The sequence below is a fragment of the Podarcis pityusensis genome (assembly GCF_964106645.2).
Source record: "Podarcis pityusensis genome assembly, chromosome: 5".
NCBI classification, from domain to species: Eukaryota; Metazoa; Chordata; class Lepidosauria; order Squamata; family Lacertidae; genus Podarcis; species Podarcis pityusensis.
In genome coordinates, this window is record NC_138032.1 from 69,146,911 (window position 1) to 69,163,072 (window position 16,162).

General features: G+C 42.3%; 1 protein-coding gene and 1 long non-coding RNA gene across 5 annotated transcripts in view; one reads left to right on the forward strand and one right to left on the reverse strand.

Moving 5' to 3' along the window:
- The window catches only part of DNAJB12 (DnaJ heat shock protein family (Hsp40) member B12), a 31,973-nt gene extending 17,485 nt beyond the window's left edge, over positions 1–14,488 (forward strand). For all 4 annotated transcript variants that reach the window (XM_081004743.1, XM_081004745.1, XM_081004744.1 and 1 more), the window contains 3 exons: positions 3,840–4,012; positions 4,659–4,810; positions 12,241–14,488. In XM_081004743.1, coding sequence (XP_080860869.1) covers positions 3,840–4,012; positions 4,659–4,780 — 295 coding nt within the window. In that variant the 3' untranslated portion in view covers positions 4,781–4,810; positions 12,241–14,488. The remainder of the gene's footprint in view (positions 1–3,839; positions 4,013–4,658; positions 4,811–12,240) is intronic.
- Positions 12,761–16,162, reverse strand: part of LOC308476843 — a 36,625-nt gene continuing 33,223 nt past the window's right edge. The window contains exon 5 of the long non-coding RNA XR_013986128.1: positions 12,761–16,124. This is a non-coding gene — a long non-coding RNA (uncharacterized lncRNA). The remainder of the gene's footprint in view (positions 16,125–16,162) is intronic.

Consider the following 16,162-nt stretch of genomic DNA (forward strand, 5'->3'; position numbering starts at 1 on the left):
ACACAGTTGGCTTAAGTCTTTTGCCAATTGCTGTTTTTGTTTGATGCATTCTTTCCCCTGTGTTGCTTCTTTTCCTTTCCGTCTCTTTCTCTCACACTGATTAAACCTTTTAGATCTTCACGTGGTCAGAATACTCTGTGCACAGGACTTCAGGATGCATGGGGGGCAGGACTCACTTGTGTGAAACTTCCCCTTGATCAGAATCTGTCTGCACATGTCTTCTGTAGAAACCCGACTATATCTGTTATCATGAAAACGGTTGCTGTTTCAGAAAGAGACATTCTGTGGTCATTGCCCAAATGAATGTGTTACTTAACAAATCCCTTGTGTTGCTTTCCACATCGGCAGATCTTTGGTTTGGAATTTTTCATGCATTCATTTTATAAATTTTCCAAGTGACATTGGCACAAGCTTCTAGGTTCCAACATGGTTTGCATGGGTGAGTGTAAAGTGGCATTCCAAGTTATGCAGGGGTTAAGAAAAAACTATTCTTGGAAAAAAGGTTTTGCAGGAGTGAAGAGAACCCTTCACCTCTTCCTGCAGGCTTTCCCCTGTGGTGTCAAGTTGAGGTTCTTGATTCCTGCAAGCTGCTTATCAAATCTTGTGGGGAAAGACAAAACCTGTATCCTCTGTAATTGGTGTCTTCTCTGCCATGTGAAAGGTTTCATTAGTTGTAACGTGCTTGAGACTATAAGCTCAGCTCAGCTCTCATGGTGCAGTGACCAAGTTGACCAGCTGATTAAGGCTGACGATGGTGCTATCTGGGAAAGAACTAGATATACTGCAAGGAGAACATTTCTGAATGTTTAGTCCATGGACTCTTCTCCCCCCCCCCCCCCGCCCCCGTGCTTTCTCTGCAAGCCACAAGCTGGATCTGATCCTGTGATGAATGTGTCTCCTCTCTCATCTGCTACTTCCACTTCTAGAAGGGAAAGGGCATCTGGACACCTGAGCCCATGAGAAAGAGAAGATCTGTTTTGGTCTTTCCCTTCCATTCTGCCTTCCAGGAAGGAAGGGAGGGATGGCGAGGAGAACGAGATGCCACGGATGGAGAAGAGTGCTCCGTTTGGGCTTGTCCTTTGCAATGCACCTTTCTGGCCTAAACTCCACTTGGAGTGGCTCACTGGGAATGTTGTGCCCATGATAGGATGCTGTGGCGCTTATCTGTGAGATGGGATGTTTGAGAATTAGGCTGAGTAGGCAAGGGTAGCTTACTGCTAAGGGGCTCAGCAGTTAGCTCAGGTTCTGTATGACCAAGTGAAATCTGTCTCCACCCTTATTAAGTAGGTTGGAAACCCCCAGGGATGTGCTGTTATTTCTTGGAAGATATTCCCCTGACAGAAGGGAGCCATCTGAATGATTTGGAATATGTACAGGAGCCCAAATATGTAACACAGGGAGGATGATTAGATTTAAAATACTACCACCCCATTTTACAAACTGCAACATGGATGGTATGCTACATAGATGTAACACTAATTTTTGAGCAGTGCATAATAAGGTTGCAAAAGAGATACAATAGACATAATAGATTTACAGCTGAAGTCAGCTATAAAATCGGGGGGGGGGGGGGGGCTTACTTAAAATACATGCTGGTGTGTTGGCTTGTTTTTTTAAAAAAAGAAAATGTCTTCACCCAGAATCAGGAGTTCAACAGGGAGGGAACTGGTCTGATCTGAGGAGGGAGTTGCGCAGAATTGGGCCCACAGTACTGAGTGCATGGCTTCCGCTTGATACAAGCCATGGGGCAGGGGTAGATTTTGAATGAAAATCCACATCTGCACTATTTGCTTCCCTGAGCAGCAAACGTGCATTTGCTGCAGCATTATGTCGAAAGCAGTTACCAAAGTAGCATCAAACAGGAGGAAGCTAGTAGCTTGTAACACAGGCTTTTCCTTGTGTATATTTATTAAATAAAGGCTTTTTGGGTGATGTCGCTCAACTGCTTCCACTCCATCCATGGTAAGGATTGGATTAATTCATTTTGGTGGTCCTTACATTAGCTTCGTTGCTAAGGTTTGATACTTTGTTCCGGGTCCCTTTGTATATTTAGTAGTCTGGAAAAGGCCAGGAAAAGGGTCTGAACCCTTAAGCCTGTGATTTCCCCTTCATGCTTAGGGCCCTTGAGCTGCCTCCTTTCTCAGACTCCTTTTATCAAACTGCATATCCTTCCCCCATTGAGATTAGGATGGAAAGCCAAATGCATCAATTCCACTGTTGGCTCATCACAAGCAAATTAGCTGCCTCATCCAAGTGGCAAACATCTTGGCAGCAATCCCATCCCCTGTCTGAGCAACTGAATATAATATAAACGCATTCTGCTAGCGTTCCGTCATTGCAGCCGCAGCAATTATGACTGACAAATGTGCAGTGTCGGCCAGCAGGGGGCGATGCTGACTCGCCAGCTACTGCTTTGCACTAGACCCTGCTGCTGTTGGGGAAATCTGGTAAGCTGAGCTCACCATCTGTCTTGGCTGGTAAAAGGAAGTGCATTGCTGCTGAAAAGTTCAGAAGCCATCTAAATGCTTCCAAGTGATCAGTTTAATACTCTTTTGTAAATCGTCACCTGTGTAAATAAACCCTTGAGAAGAACCTCTAGCATGTTTTCTTAAAGTCCCCCCTTCATATTTGCTACTGCCCTATGCTCTGGGTACAGGTAGCCTTGCTTTTTGCATTTCCCTTGGCCTGTTGCTGGATTTTGATGCAAGGCCAAGTGACCTCATACTCTTCATTCTAGTGTGTCTGTGTCAGGGGTCAGTCGGAGATGGAGTCACTCCACAGATGATCTCAAAATTCCTCTTCTAGGAGTACAAGCTCCTGTAATTTTTGCCATGGGCAGATTTCTTGCATTAGAGATTAAAGGCAGCATTTTTTTAAAAAAAAGAAGAAAGAAAATTGAATGTATTTTGATTTTGTTTAAAAGACTGTGAAATTATACTCTGTTCCCTAGAAGAAGAAAAACTGCTTATTAGAGACAATGTTAGGGAATATTTTCAGGCAAGCATATCAATCTTGCCAGCAGCCTATTTTAGTCTGGTCTCCCGTTGCTTTAGGGGAAGAGCAGATCTTTTCTCTTTCCAGGTGAATAATGGGACTTGAAAGTCATTTCTTGTTAGCACAAGCTGGTGTTTTTAGGGTTGGTTGCCATCAGGAGGGGTGAAACCCCCCCCCCCCATGTTCCTCTTGCCATCAGCCATTTTAAGTGAATGTGAGCTAATGGGCACCCACCTCTTGTGCTGGAACCTATATCGGGAGTTCGCTTGCAGAGTGAAGAGGTTTTCTTGAAGATGGCTTGCCTGCCTCAGTTGGCAGCCCAGAGGTCCCAAGCTGATAAATGCGACCGAACATCTTTCAGGCATAGGATGATAAATGTGTGGGGAGGAAATGGCAAAAGAAGGTGCAAGAGCATACTGCTGGGTCTGAGGAGAGACTGATGAAGTCAATGACACTTTTTCTGTTCCGAAACACGTGTACTATTATTCACTTTTCAAAGTACTTCAGTGCAGTAAGTGAAATTGTAGTTGCTTAATAGATTTAGTATTATCCTGCTGGGAATGCCTCCCGTGTCCCTAGTCCATTCTGCCCTTGCAGTTTGTGTCCCATTGAGCAAGGTACTGTGGCTTGCAGGGTACTTCACAACCACTTTGGTTTTGCTAGACAGGGGGGAACAGAGGTTGTTGTTTTTTCCACCTTACAGGCCACCGTACATGGCCGAGGGTCCTGCATTTGGTTTGGGTGGGCCTCACATTTTAGCAAGACTGATCTATGGCTTATTATCTCCTTATTCAAACTCATTTGTGTTGTTGGTTTAGATCTTTCTTTTTCTTCCCCTTTCCCAGGTCGGTCGGCCATATATACAAGAGAACAACCGAACACTTGAAAGTATCTTACTTTGTAGCTGACAACTTTGCAGAAGAATACACTGGGACAAATCTGAAAAACGTGGAGAGGAGCGTGGAAGACGACTATATTGCAAATCTCCGAAATAACTGTTGGAAGGAAAAACAACAGAGTGAGTGTCCCAACCTTTGTGGAGCTAGATCTGGTTTTCAGGCTGGCTACTGGGCCATCCCTTAGAGAAAGCTGTCTCTCCAAGTTGACTTTTCCCATCCCTAGAGCTTGACAAAGGTGTTGGAAGGTTCTGATCCTAAAGAAAAGACAACCCTGACATATTTACAAGTCTGGTTCACGGAAGGACCTCGGTCCAGTGTATTCAGATGCTACAGCTAAATCTTGTTCTAGACAAAGCTGATCATCATCACCTATGGTCAGCACAATAACTTTGCTGATATAATCCTCCAAAAGGTAGAGACAAAGACAGGTTCTGATGTGCTTTCAGTAGTAACCAAGCTGTCTGCCCTGTTCCAACCCTACTTTAGAAATCGTCCCTAAAATAAGCTGTAGTTGCAATGTCTGAGGCAGGTGCATAGCAGTAGATGAATGTTTTTTGTTGACTCCCTTACAGCTCCCTGCTCAAAGGGACTTGTGACAAAATGGGATAGGTGGTGGGAAATGTCCTCTTTCCAGAAGCAACTAGGAAGCAAACCATCTCTCCAGTGGGGAGTATCTGGGAACAAGTATTATACAGGCCCAAGGGAATAATTATGCTTGCCAGCCTTCGTGACAATTGCTTCAATGGTAATGGCTTTCTTTTGCAGAGGAAGGCTTGCTGTACCGGGCACGTTACTTTGGAGATTCAGATCTGTATCAGAGAGCACAGAAGATGGGCACGCCAAGCTGCAGCAGGCTGTCTGAAGTTCAGGCATCTATGCATGGATAACTATTGCGGAAACAGTCCATAGAGAGCTAAGTAAGAGCTGGTGATTAATGCCTCCCCCCTCCCCCCCATGATTCTCAAGCACGGCACCATAGTCCTTATTTGCTGGCTTAGTCTAACTTATAGATGTAGGTCTTCTTTTCCACGCACAGACATCCCTTAATCAAGAAGTCACACGTAACGCCAGGACATTAGGCTTGGTTTGTACTTTGGCCTTTTGGGGTCCTTTCAGCTTCTCCTCCATAGCATTTGGGATCAAAACAAAATGACCTTGCAGCTGATTGGCCTGTCACATGTTTATTTGAGAGCATCCTTCTACTTTCTCATCTAGCTGAGAATTTCAGAACTTATCTGAAAAGAAAGCGGTTCCAGCTACTACCATGGAAGCGCCGTTAGTGGAATGAGCAGTTTAGTAACTTCTCATTCCGTTGTAGGTGCTTCTCTGACTTCTGAAGCTGCTCCAAGCAACTGGGCCACTTTGCCCACCTGTGATAAGCCCGTTTGTACTGCCTGCTGCCTCTTGAATGGGAAAAACGGTTCTATGGAACCAGCACAGAACTCGAAAGAACTAGAAAATGGGGGGAGGGGGAACTCTTTAAAGAGGAATTGTGATTTTTATTGTGTCGTTGCAAACAACCAAAAAAAGCAGGTTTTGCAGCAGCATGGTGACATCTCCGGAACCATTTGAGGAGCTGCTTGGTGTACAGATATGGCATACAATGTGTGCAAATGAGGTTGCAGAGAACGGCAAGGATTTTATCACTTTGTGGTGAGATTTCCCTGTAAATATTGGAATAGAGAGACGTAGAGAAAATTAAAACAATACAAAACCAGCACAAAGTTCAAAAAAGATCTGTATAAAAATATGCCAGTGAGGAGTGTATCTTCTCCTTCCCCATTAAGGCCTTAGTGCTTCGGGACTTCCGGGGGCGGCGCGAACGGCAATGGCGGTCCTCTTCCACTAGCGAGGAGGAGGCTCCGCAGAAAAGGGTCGTCCGCTACGGCGAAGCGGAGACCCACGTCGGAAACCCACAGGCAGTAAGAGCCTGTGGTCCTGAGGCTCGGTGGGCGCCAGAAGCGACCCTCTTAGCGTTAAAGGAACCCCGTAAGGGGCTCCGGAACGTGGAGGGGGGTTGCGGCGCTGTGAGCCGTTTCGCAATCTGCGGAGCGAAGCCGCGCTGCTGCTGCCGGTGAGCACTGATCCCTTTTCCTGCAAATTTTGGATCCGGAAGAAAACAACAACCTATTCGTGAGTAAAGACTGAAATACTTTAAATTCGAGACTAAAAGCTGAAACTAAAAGATTGAACTTGGCTGAAAGCGGAGAGACGTGGAAACAGGAAGTCCGTCTTCCGCTGCCATTGAACTTTAAAAAGCAAAGAGCTGGAGGAGTGGAGGCTGAAAAAAGAACTTTCAACCTTATTGATCTGAGCACCCACTGAATCTGCTATATAAAGTAAAGACTTTAAGTTTATGACTTGGAATTACTTATTTGCATTTGGCTTATCCTTCTTTTATTGGATTACAATTGAAAGGTGAAACCCAGGGTCCGGAGCTGCCTGAGCTCTTTGAGAGACTAAGCTGTCAGTTTTGCAGATTTGGCTATTGTGTATCAGAACTTGCAACAATCTGAGGGTATTTGGACCTGCTAATTTGAAACATCTTTTGGAGACCAGTAAGCACTGTTTGAAACAAAGTGACTATTAACATCAACTCTGCTAAATATTTGTATTTGAAGGTTCTTGGACATTAAATCAGACTCTAATTATATTAAAATTCTTCCCGAAAGACATCTTAAGCTCCCCCTAGAGGATTGGAGATTTAAAATAGTGACTTTACATTTACTTTCTATTTCCCGGCTGCTTGCTTTCTCTGGGCCTCTCTTTTCCCATGGGAATAACTCAGTGTGACCTTGACTGTTAGATAACGTTGGAATGAGTGGCACAAGAAGAAGAGGAAGAGCTAGACAAACAACTTTGACAACCCTAACCTCAGCCTCGCAGATACGTAGATCATCTGTACCTACTCTGCCTTCAGAAGTAGAAGAAGCCGTTCTGCCTCAGGCAAAAGAGGGAGAAATAGAGCAGTTACAATTGGAAGATATGGCCTCAGGATCATCTGCTTCTATTTTAGAGAAAATTTATGAAAAATTGGAAGCTTTGGATAAGAAAGCAGATGAGCAAACAGCTAAGATTGATCAAAATACAGAATGCCTAAATAAATTAACTGGACAAGTTGCACAGAACACACAGGCAATTGGACAGTTGACGGAGGCCACAGCAGAAAATCGGAAATTGGCTGAGGATACTAGACAAAAATTAGAAAACTTAGAACAAGAGGTAAGACCACTCACCAAACAAGTAGGGGAACATCAGATTTATCTTTCTATGATAGAACTGCGAAATCGTGAGAATAATCTAAGGATTAGGTCGTTACAAGAAGCAGAAGAAGGTAACCTAGCTGAGTTTTTAACTAAAGAATTCTCCAAGTTTTGGAATTTAGAGGAAAAGGATTTTAAAATTGTGTCAGCTTTCAGGCTTGGAAGATTGATAAAAAAAGGAGAGGCCCAGAGACTGCCTGATAACATTGAGATCAAAGGAGGAAAGGGACAAGATTTTGGGCCTACACTACGGAAAGTCACTGGACATTTTGGACAGAAGAATTGAAATCTACAAAGATATTCCTAGACAACTGTTGGACCTCAGAGCCGCCTATTCTGAACTTGCTAAATTACTAAGGAGCAACTCAATTGCTTTTAGGTGGGAATTTCCCCAAGGAATATCCTTTACCTTTAGAGGGAAGAAGGTCAAAATTAGAACACCGGAAGAGAGAGACAAATTTCTGTCTACATACGGAGAGGACCTCCAAAAAGGAATTGAACTACCTTCTGGGCCTGGAGCACCGGCAGTACCGGCACCTGTGGAACCTGAAGATCCTGTGAATAAGACACCACCCCTTGAAAAATAATCAGATTTATTCAGGATGTCTCTGCAACTGTTGAGCTGGAATATAAATGGCTGTAACATTCCAGAAAAAAGGAAGAAAATATTTCATATATTAAAAAAAGAACAATTGGACATTATTTGTTTACAGGAAACACATGTGACAAGGCTCCACAGAAAAGTGTTAATAAATAAAAGATTGGGCCAGGAATTTATATCTTCGGACAGAGTGAAGAAGAGAGGTGTGGTGATATATGCGAAAGAGAGCCTATCACCCAAACTCTTATTTAAAGATGAACATGGAAGAATCTTGGCAATTGAGATACAACACCAAGGAGAGAAACTTTTGATATTAGGAATTTATGCACCTAACGAAGGGAAATCGGAATTCTACAAGAAGTTGCATGAGACTATGCTGGATTATCTGGACTATAACAACATCATAATGATGGGAGACATGAATGGGGTCGTATCAACTAACATGGACAAGTCACAAAGTCAAAATGTTACAAAAGACGGCAGACTACCTAAAACTTTTTTTGAAATGACAGACAATATGGATTTGATTGACATTTGGAGGACAAAGAACCCACTAGGAAGAGAGGGAACATTCTTTTCTGAAGCCCAACTGACCTGGACAAGAATCGACCAAATATGGATATCTAGAGGCCTGGCACCTAAGGCTAGAAAAGTGGAAATCTGCCCAAAGACCTGTTCCGACCATAATGCAGTAAAGATGGATATGACACTATTACCAACCGGCTCTTTTAGATGGAAGATGAATGACAATTTGTTTAGAGATCAGGAAATTACCAAGAAGGCCCAAAAGGCTTTGAAGGACTATTTTGAGATAAATATGAATACTACGGTGGAAAAAAGAATCGTCTGGGACGCAAGTAAAGCTGTAATGAGGGGATTCTTGATACAACAGAATGCTGTAAAGAAAAGGACACAAAATGAGAAAAAAGACAAGATTCTGGACAAAATAAAAGAATTAGAGAAGAAGCTAAGATTAAACCCGAAGTCACAGCCAACTCTGAGAGAAATTAAACTTTATCAAACACAATATTCTAAATTGATAAATCAGGAAATAGAGTGGAAGGTTAAATTAATGAAACAAAAAACGTTTGAGTCGGCGAACAAATGTGGAAAACTGCTAGCTTGGCAGTTGAAGAGAAGACAAAGATTAAATACGGTTACAAATTTAGAGATTGAAGGAAAAAACATCCAGAATCCTGTGGACATTAGAAAGTGTTTCCAGAGATACTTTAAAAAATTATACACCCAAGGGCCGCAAGACGAGGCTGAGATTAAACAATTTTTGGCAAAAAATGGATTATCAAAATTGTCACAAGAAAATAGGACAATCCTGAACTGTAAAATAACACGACAAGAGATTGAACAAGCCATTCAGAACATGCAATTGGGCAAATCTCCAGGGCCAGATGGGCTGACCTCCAAGTACTACAAGACATTAAAAGATTACTTGATACAACCTTTGATGGAGGTCAGCAATGAAATTATGGAGGGGAAGAGGGCACCGGAGTCGTGGAAGGAAGCGTTTATCACATTAATACCAAAGACGGAAGCTGAAAAGACACAACTTAAGAACTATCGTCCCATCTCTCTCTTAAATGTGGATTACAAAATATTTGCAGACATTTTGGCAAGTAGACTTAAAAAAGTTTTAAATGAAGTAATTCACAAGGACCAGGCAGGCTTTCTCCCAGGTAGACATTTGCTTGCTAATACAAGGAACATTATTGACATTTTGGAACTTTTGCAAACAGATATAAACACAAAAGCAGTTTTAATTTTTATAGACGCGGAGAAGGCCTTTGACAACATCTCCTGGAAATTTATGATGGGAAACTTAAAAGAAATGGGAGTGGGACGGGGTTTTGAGAATGGGATCGAGGCGATATATTCAGAGCAGAAAGCCAAATTGATAGTTAATAATGTGGTTACAGAGGAGTTTAAAATTGAAAAAGGAACACGACAAGGTTGCCCTATCTCCCCTTTGTTATTTATTTCGGTTCTGGAAGTGCTATTGAATATGATCAGAGGGGACCGGTTGGTGGAAGGAATTCAGGTCGGACAGAAACAATATAAACTAAAAGCTTTTGCAGATGACCTGGTTTTGACCCTGCAGGAGCCAGAGTCTAGTACGAAAAGAGTATTACAACTGATTAATGACTTTGGTCGGGTGGCTGGATTTAAATTAAATAAACAGAAAACTAAGGTTTTGGGGGAAAACTTGACAGATACAGAGTCAGAACGGTTTCAGAAAGAGACAGAACTTAATGTGGTTAAAAAAGTAAAATACCTAGGGGTAAACATAACAGCAAAAAATCTAAGTCTATTTAAGGATAACTACGAAAAATGCTGGGCAGAAATCAAGAGAGACTTAGACAGTTGGTCAAAATTGAAACTTTCTTTGTTAGGCCGAATTGCTGCTATCAAGATGAATGTATTGCCAAAGATGTTGTTTTTGTTCCAAACACTTCAGGTATTGGACAGAACGGAGTGCTTTCAGAAGTGGCAGAGAGACATTTCTAAATTTATCTGGCAGGGCAAAAAGCCCAGAATTAAGTTTAAGATATTAACCGATACGAAAGAAAGAGGGGGCTTTGCCCTGCCAGATTTAAAGTTGTACTACGAGGCCGCAGCGTTCTGCTGGCTAAAAGACTGGCTACTTCTTGAAGACACTGACATGTTGGATTTGGAAGGGTTTAACAATGCTTTTGGATGGCATGCATACTTATGGTATGACAAGGTTAAAGCAAATAAGGCCTTTAAGAACCATATTGTCAGAAAATCACTGTTTAATGTCTGGACAAAATATAAAGACTTGCTGGAAAATAAAACTCCAAGGTGGCTTTCACCTTTGGAAGCTAAGGCCCGAAAAAGACCCAATATGGAGGCTAAATGGCCTAAATATTGGGAAATATTAGAAAAAGATGGAGACAATTGGAAATTGCAGAGTTTGGAGAAAATGAAGGATAAAGTGCGAGACTGGTTACACTACGCTCAGATTAAAGAAGTTTTTAAAAATGACAAGAAACTAGGGTTCCAGGTGGAGAAATCGAAACTAGAAACAGAATTGTTAGAACCAAAGACTAAGGTACTTTCAAGGATGTATAACTTGCTGTTAAAATGGAATACACAAGATGAAATGGTTAAATCGGCTATGATAAGGTGGGCACAGGACATTGGGTATAATATCATGTTTGAGGACTGGGAAAGGTTGTGGAGTACTGGATTGAACTTTACTGCATGCAATGCTTTGAAAGAAAATGTAATGAAAATGATATATAGATGGTATATGACCCCAGTCAAACTTGCAAAAATTTACCACCTGTCTGATAATAAGTGTTGGAAATGTAAAGAGAGTGAAGGAACATTCTTCCACCTCTGGTGGACCTGCCCTAAAGTGAAGGCGTTCTGGGAAATGATTTATAATGAACTGAAAAAGGTATTTAAGTATACCTTCACAAAGAAACCAGAGGCCTTTCTTTTGGGTATTGTCGGCCAAGGGGTGGTAAAGAAGGACCGGACATTTTTTATGTATGCAACAACTGCAGCAAGGATACTACTTGCAAAGCACTGGAAAGCTCAAGATCTACCCACACTGGAAGAATGGCAGATGCAACTGATAGACTACATGGAACTAGCTGAGATGACCGGCAGAATTCGTGACCTGGGAGAAGAGAAGATGGAGGAGGATTGGAAGAAATTTAAGAACTATTTACAAAAACATTGCAATTTGAGTGAATGCTAAGCAGGATGCTAGATCATAAATAATTGAGCACCACTAACTTAGACGATTTAAGAAAATAAGTGAGATTGAGAAAATATAACTCTTTCTGAGAACTATAAGATTATAAATATATAGAAGGGATACAAGAATGCAAATAAGATAACAAATTGCTGGTAAAAAGTTATAACGATGAAAGTGGGAGCGGGAGATGTGAGGAAGTCCAAAAAAAAATAATGTGAAAGTATGTTAAGATATTTGTTATATTGCCTGTTACATTTATTCTTATTGTAAACTCCAATAAACATTATTTAAAAAAAAAAAAAAAAAGGCCTTAGTGCTTCGGGTCAAACTGCATAATACTCAGAAGCGCTGTGATTGAAATTTCCAGTTTCAAAAACCTAGCAAAATTTAAAAGCAGCTGTGCCAGTAGGGGGACCGAGTGGATGAGGGCTATGATGCTGTGGGAACCTTTTCTCCCCAGGCCTGTTGTTTCGGAAGCTATGGGCATGTTTTGGTTTTTCTTTCTTCTGGTGCTTCATGCTGTTTTAATATCTCCTCTACCTAGAAAGTGGCAAGGCCTCATTGTTGACTGTTATGGGAATTTCCCCATGTACCAAGTTGTCAAATGGCAAGACTATATATATTTAAATGTGCAGATTAGCATTTCCAGTTAGTCCAGTTTATAGGGGTGGGAGAAACTGTGGAACATGCTCTCTGGGGTTGTCATTATCCTTCTAATACTGTTACTGCTTTTATTCTCAGACTCTTCAGATGCCTCAAGACTTTGGGGGAAGTGCACTGAGCCAAGGAGACTTTCTATTTAAAGAATCAGACCTTAAATTAAAATGGAATTGGAGAATTAGCAACGCACAACTGCCCTCTCCTCTCTCTCTCTCTCTCTCTCTCTGTGTGTCTCTGTCCAGCGTTAAGACTCGGACATCTCTTAGAACAGGGGGGGAAGACCATGTCTTTTTTCTGCTTCCTTCACTATCAACTGTCATATGTCTCTGAGAGCAAGCGTTGAGTTGTTTTTCTTTTAAAGCCTGGAGAAAATCAGAGAGCTTTTGAAATTGCACTGGTCACTTCGAAGAGAGTGGGAGATCTGTAGGAGTTAAAAAGAAAAAGGAAAAAAAATCAATTTTAAAAAGCAAGATAAATTATTTAGAATTAACTTATAGCTGTAAATATGTTGTACTTCTAAACTATGCAGGGATAGAATTAAATTATTTCATTATTTTGCCGAACTTCATAGCCCAAGATGTGTGAATTTTAGCCTTTTCCCCCTCTCTTCCTCTCTCTCTCTGTTTGACCCCGTGAAAACTTTCCTACATAAAGCAACCTTGTCTGATGACACACAAGTTTTGTATTTTTTAATAGCTTGGTTTTACTGGAGAAATCGTTCCCCCTTTTTTTGTATAAGAGAATCACTAAAATTGCTAGGGAGGTTTTTTCTACACACAATTTTCGGTCCAGTTTTGGATTTGTGGTCTAAATCCATGACCTTTCAACAGAGGGCTTGATGCTCATAGAGCGAGAGAGATTTGTCCCTTTACTTCGTTGAGGTTGCTTGTGCTTTTTGCGTGGAACTTCTTATTTTTATGTTTTGCAGTCCCTGTGTTCTCTGCCTTTTAATCAGTGTTCATTCTGGTACATGGACGTTCTTCGTGGAAACCTCCTCCTGGCCATCCCCCCCCCGCCCCCGATGATTTCCATCTTGCAGTGCTATAAAGTTGTAAGCAAAGCTGCCTCCTTTTCTTGGCAAACAGTGACTGCTGATTTCATTCCAGGAACCTGGTGTCTGTCAGCAAAGTGGGTCGCCCCCGATACACATCCTCAATTCATACTGATGGGGCTTTGGTAGCCCAAGGAAGGGAAGTCCAAGGCATGGCAGCCTTGTTTGCTGGCTTTTGCCCTTTATCGGTTTCTGTAAGAGAACAGGGTCTTTTTGTCAAAAGAGGTTTTGCTACTGTCTCTGTTTGCTTGAGCAAGTTAAAAGAAGGGACTGGTACTATTCCTTTTACTTGACCGGACAGTATAGTCTATTTTCCATTGGATTTTTAAAAAATAGTAACTCATTTCCCTTAGTGATGCCCATCCTGTTTTTTGTTTTGTTTTGTGTTTTTAGAAGCAGATACTGTGCTTTTAACATGACTACATGCAGCTGAGTAAAGGTTAATGCTCACAGTTCTGACGAATCTAGTTGTGTGCTCCTCCTGTCTCTGTGCTGGATCCTCCATTGTCATCTAAGGAGGAAGGCTACCCTGCATTCTTTCCTCTTGCGTGGAACTAAATAGGTGCTCTTGACCAAGGCAAATGTGTCCTGTTAAGAGAAGACTTAGTTACGCTGAGTTGCCACTGACCACACCAGCTGGATTCCTCTCTGTTTTGCTCTTCCTTTTCATCCATTGGCATTTTCTATACAGAGCATTCAGAATTCCTTCTGGAAATTCGCTTGTTCAGAATAGAATACCAGGTACCAAATGACAGGTTAGGTGTAACTGGTAAAATATCCTTTTAACTCATCCTGTTCTTTTGGAGCCGACAAACTGGATATTCATTTAAGATAAGCCACTGAGTTTGCCTTTTAATCAGTCTTGATACCTGCCATAAGTTTGCCCACACTGAAGGACGGATTTGCTCAGTGTGTACTTAAAGCCACAAGAAGACCGCCCTGCCCCATATTGTTTTGTGATGGAAGACCTGGGCCACATCTTTGTCTAAAACCTCAGTCCTGTTAACTAACCTGCAGTGATCCCTTGAGCTCCAACTGTGTTTGGAGGGTCACCCCATTCAGCATGAAGTTGCCGGCGTCTCGGAAAACGGCATTGGCAATCCCGGTGCCTACCTGTCCACAAACCTTTTGATTTCTTAAGTAGATAGATAGCCATGGATGTTATGAGCGATGTGCAATAAAAAAGCATAGATCCTGAGAGATACTTGCAAAGGCTGTGTTTGTTAATTTAGAATTATACAATTGTACATCTATAAATAAAGATTTATAACATGGAAACTGTCTGCCAGCATTTATGTCATGCAAGGGTCAAAGCAAAGAGGAGTCGTCCACTCAAAAAGGGGATGCAATGCTACCACTGCCCCACTGCGCACTCCTGGGCCAAGTGCCCTTACAATGAACTATGCTGAGCTGATACTTGTTTTTAGTGCTGAACACATACTTCTGCCCTTCAAGACTGGCAAAACCCAGTTGTTAGCAGCAGAAGGGATTAAGTGTCCTGCTGGTACAAACAACATAAGCCAGAGAGTTTTCTAGTTCTGTATGTGAAAAGCTGCTGTAGGCTGAGCATTTTTGTCAGGCTATCTAACGAAGAACACATTTTCAGCCGCAGCAACTTTCAGCCTGTGCTGTTGCCTGATATTCTGTCCTACTCTAGCAAGACCAAGAATCAAAACTCAGTCCTAAGCACTGGCTAGTTGACATTTTTGGCTAAAGCTTGCAGGAAGACAAAACCCCAAAGTGGAGCCTTGTTTACTTTTGTATAAGTGAATGCCTAGCGTTTCAGCTGCCTAATACTGTATTTTTACATTGTTGTAACTGACCCCGGGTGAAAGGTGTGTAAGAAATATTACGAAGAGCAATAATTTGCTATTCTGGGGGGATAACTGCATTTGATGACAGTGTTGTAAAGGGTCTGGAACCTGCCCACTTTCCCCGAAGCTGGGTGGATTGGCTTTGACCAACGCAGGCCCTGCTATGGCAGAGGTCCAGCATGTGCTTGAACACACAGAGCACATTGTATGGTATGGGATGCCATAAAGAAGGCTCTCAACCCTTCAGGGACTCAAGCACTGCAGGAAGAAGAGAAGGGTGGTGATGTTTGGGGACTCCCTACTGAGATACGGAGGTGGCTGTGGGGCCACACAGTCGGTTAACTTCTGACGCATGCTGCTGCATATTCATCTGGGGCGCAGCTCATGCTAAACCTTTGAGAGGACAGCTTTGGCCCAAAGTTAGCAATCATATTCAAAGGGAATGTCCACACAGTGATAAGTAGCACCTGTGGGAAAGGAAGTCATCTGGGGTGGAATCTGAAAATTATGTGGAAAAATATGCTTGAAGGAGGATACCCCAAGTTTGGCAGGCCTTTCCTCGCAGAAACACAAGCTCATGCAAATTTACTTGTTTCAGCAGTGCCCGATTTAGGGCAGTGTGGGTCGTCCCCGTCCCCCGCACAGGGTGCAGAGCCCAGGGAGTATTAGTAAAAACAACAATACCTATATTTATATGGGTACCTGCAGAGAAGATCCATAAAAAAGCAGCTGTACCAAAAGGAATTATTATGAAAATAAAAAATTGGGGATGGGTGGGATTTTTGCCCTTGCGCAGGGTGCCATATTGCCAAAATCTGTCCCTGGTGTGAGCATCTCCTCCTGAAACTGCCTCTCCTGGGTGATTTACAGATTTCTCTTGGTCTGCAACTTCCATCTGTAATATGTAGCTGATAGACAGCTGGAAGTAAAATATACTGGCCTTTACCTGGCGCTGAGAACATCATGTGCTGTTTACTCACCTCCTTCAAGCCATTAATAAAGATGTTTAAGTACAAGCGATGGGATGCTGAGAAAGAGTGAGAGTGTCTATTCCCCAGCTGCCTGGAGCTGAAGCTGCAGGCTGTTGCACCAAGCTGTTACTGAAAAACAGGAGAAGCAGATGGAATGTAAACAGAGT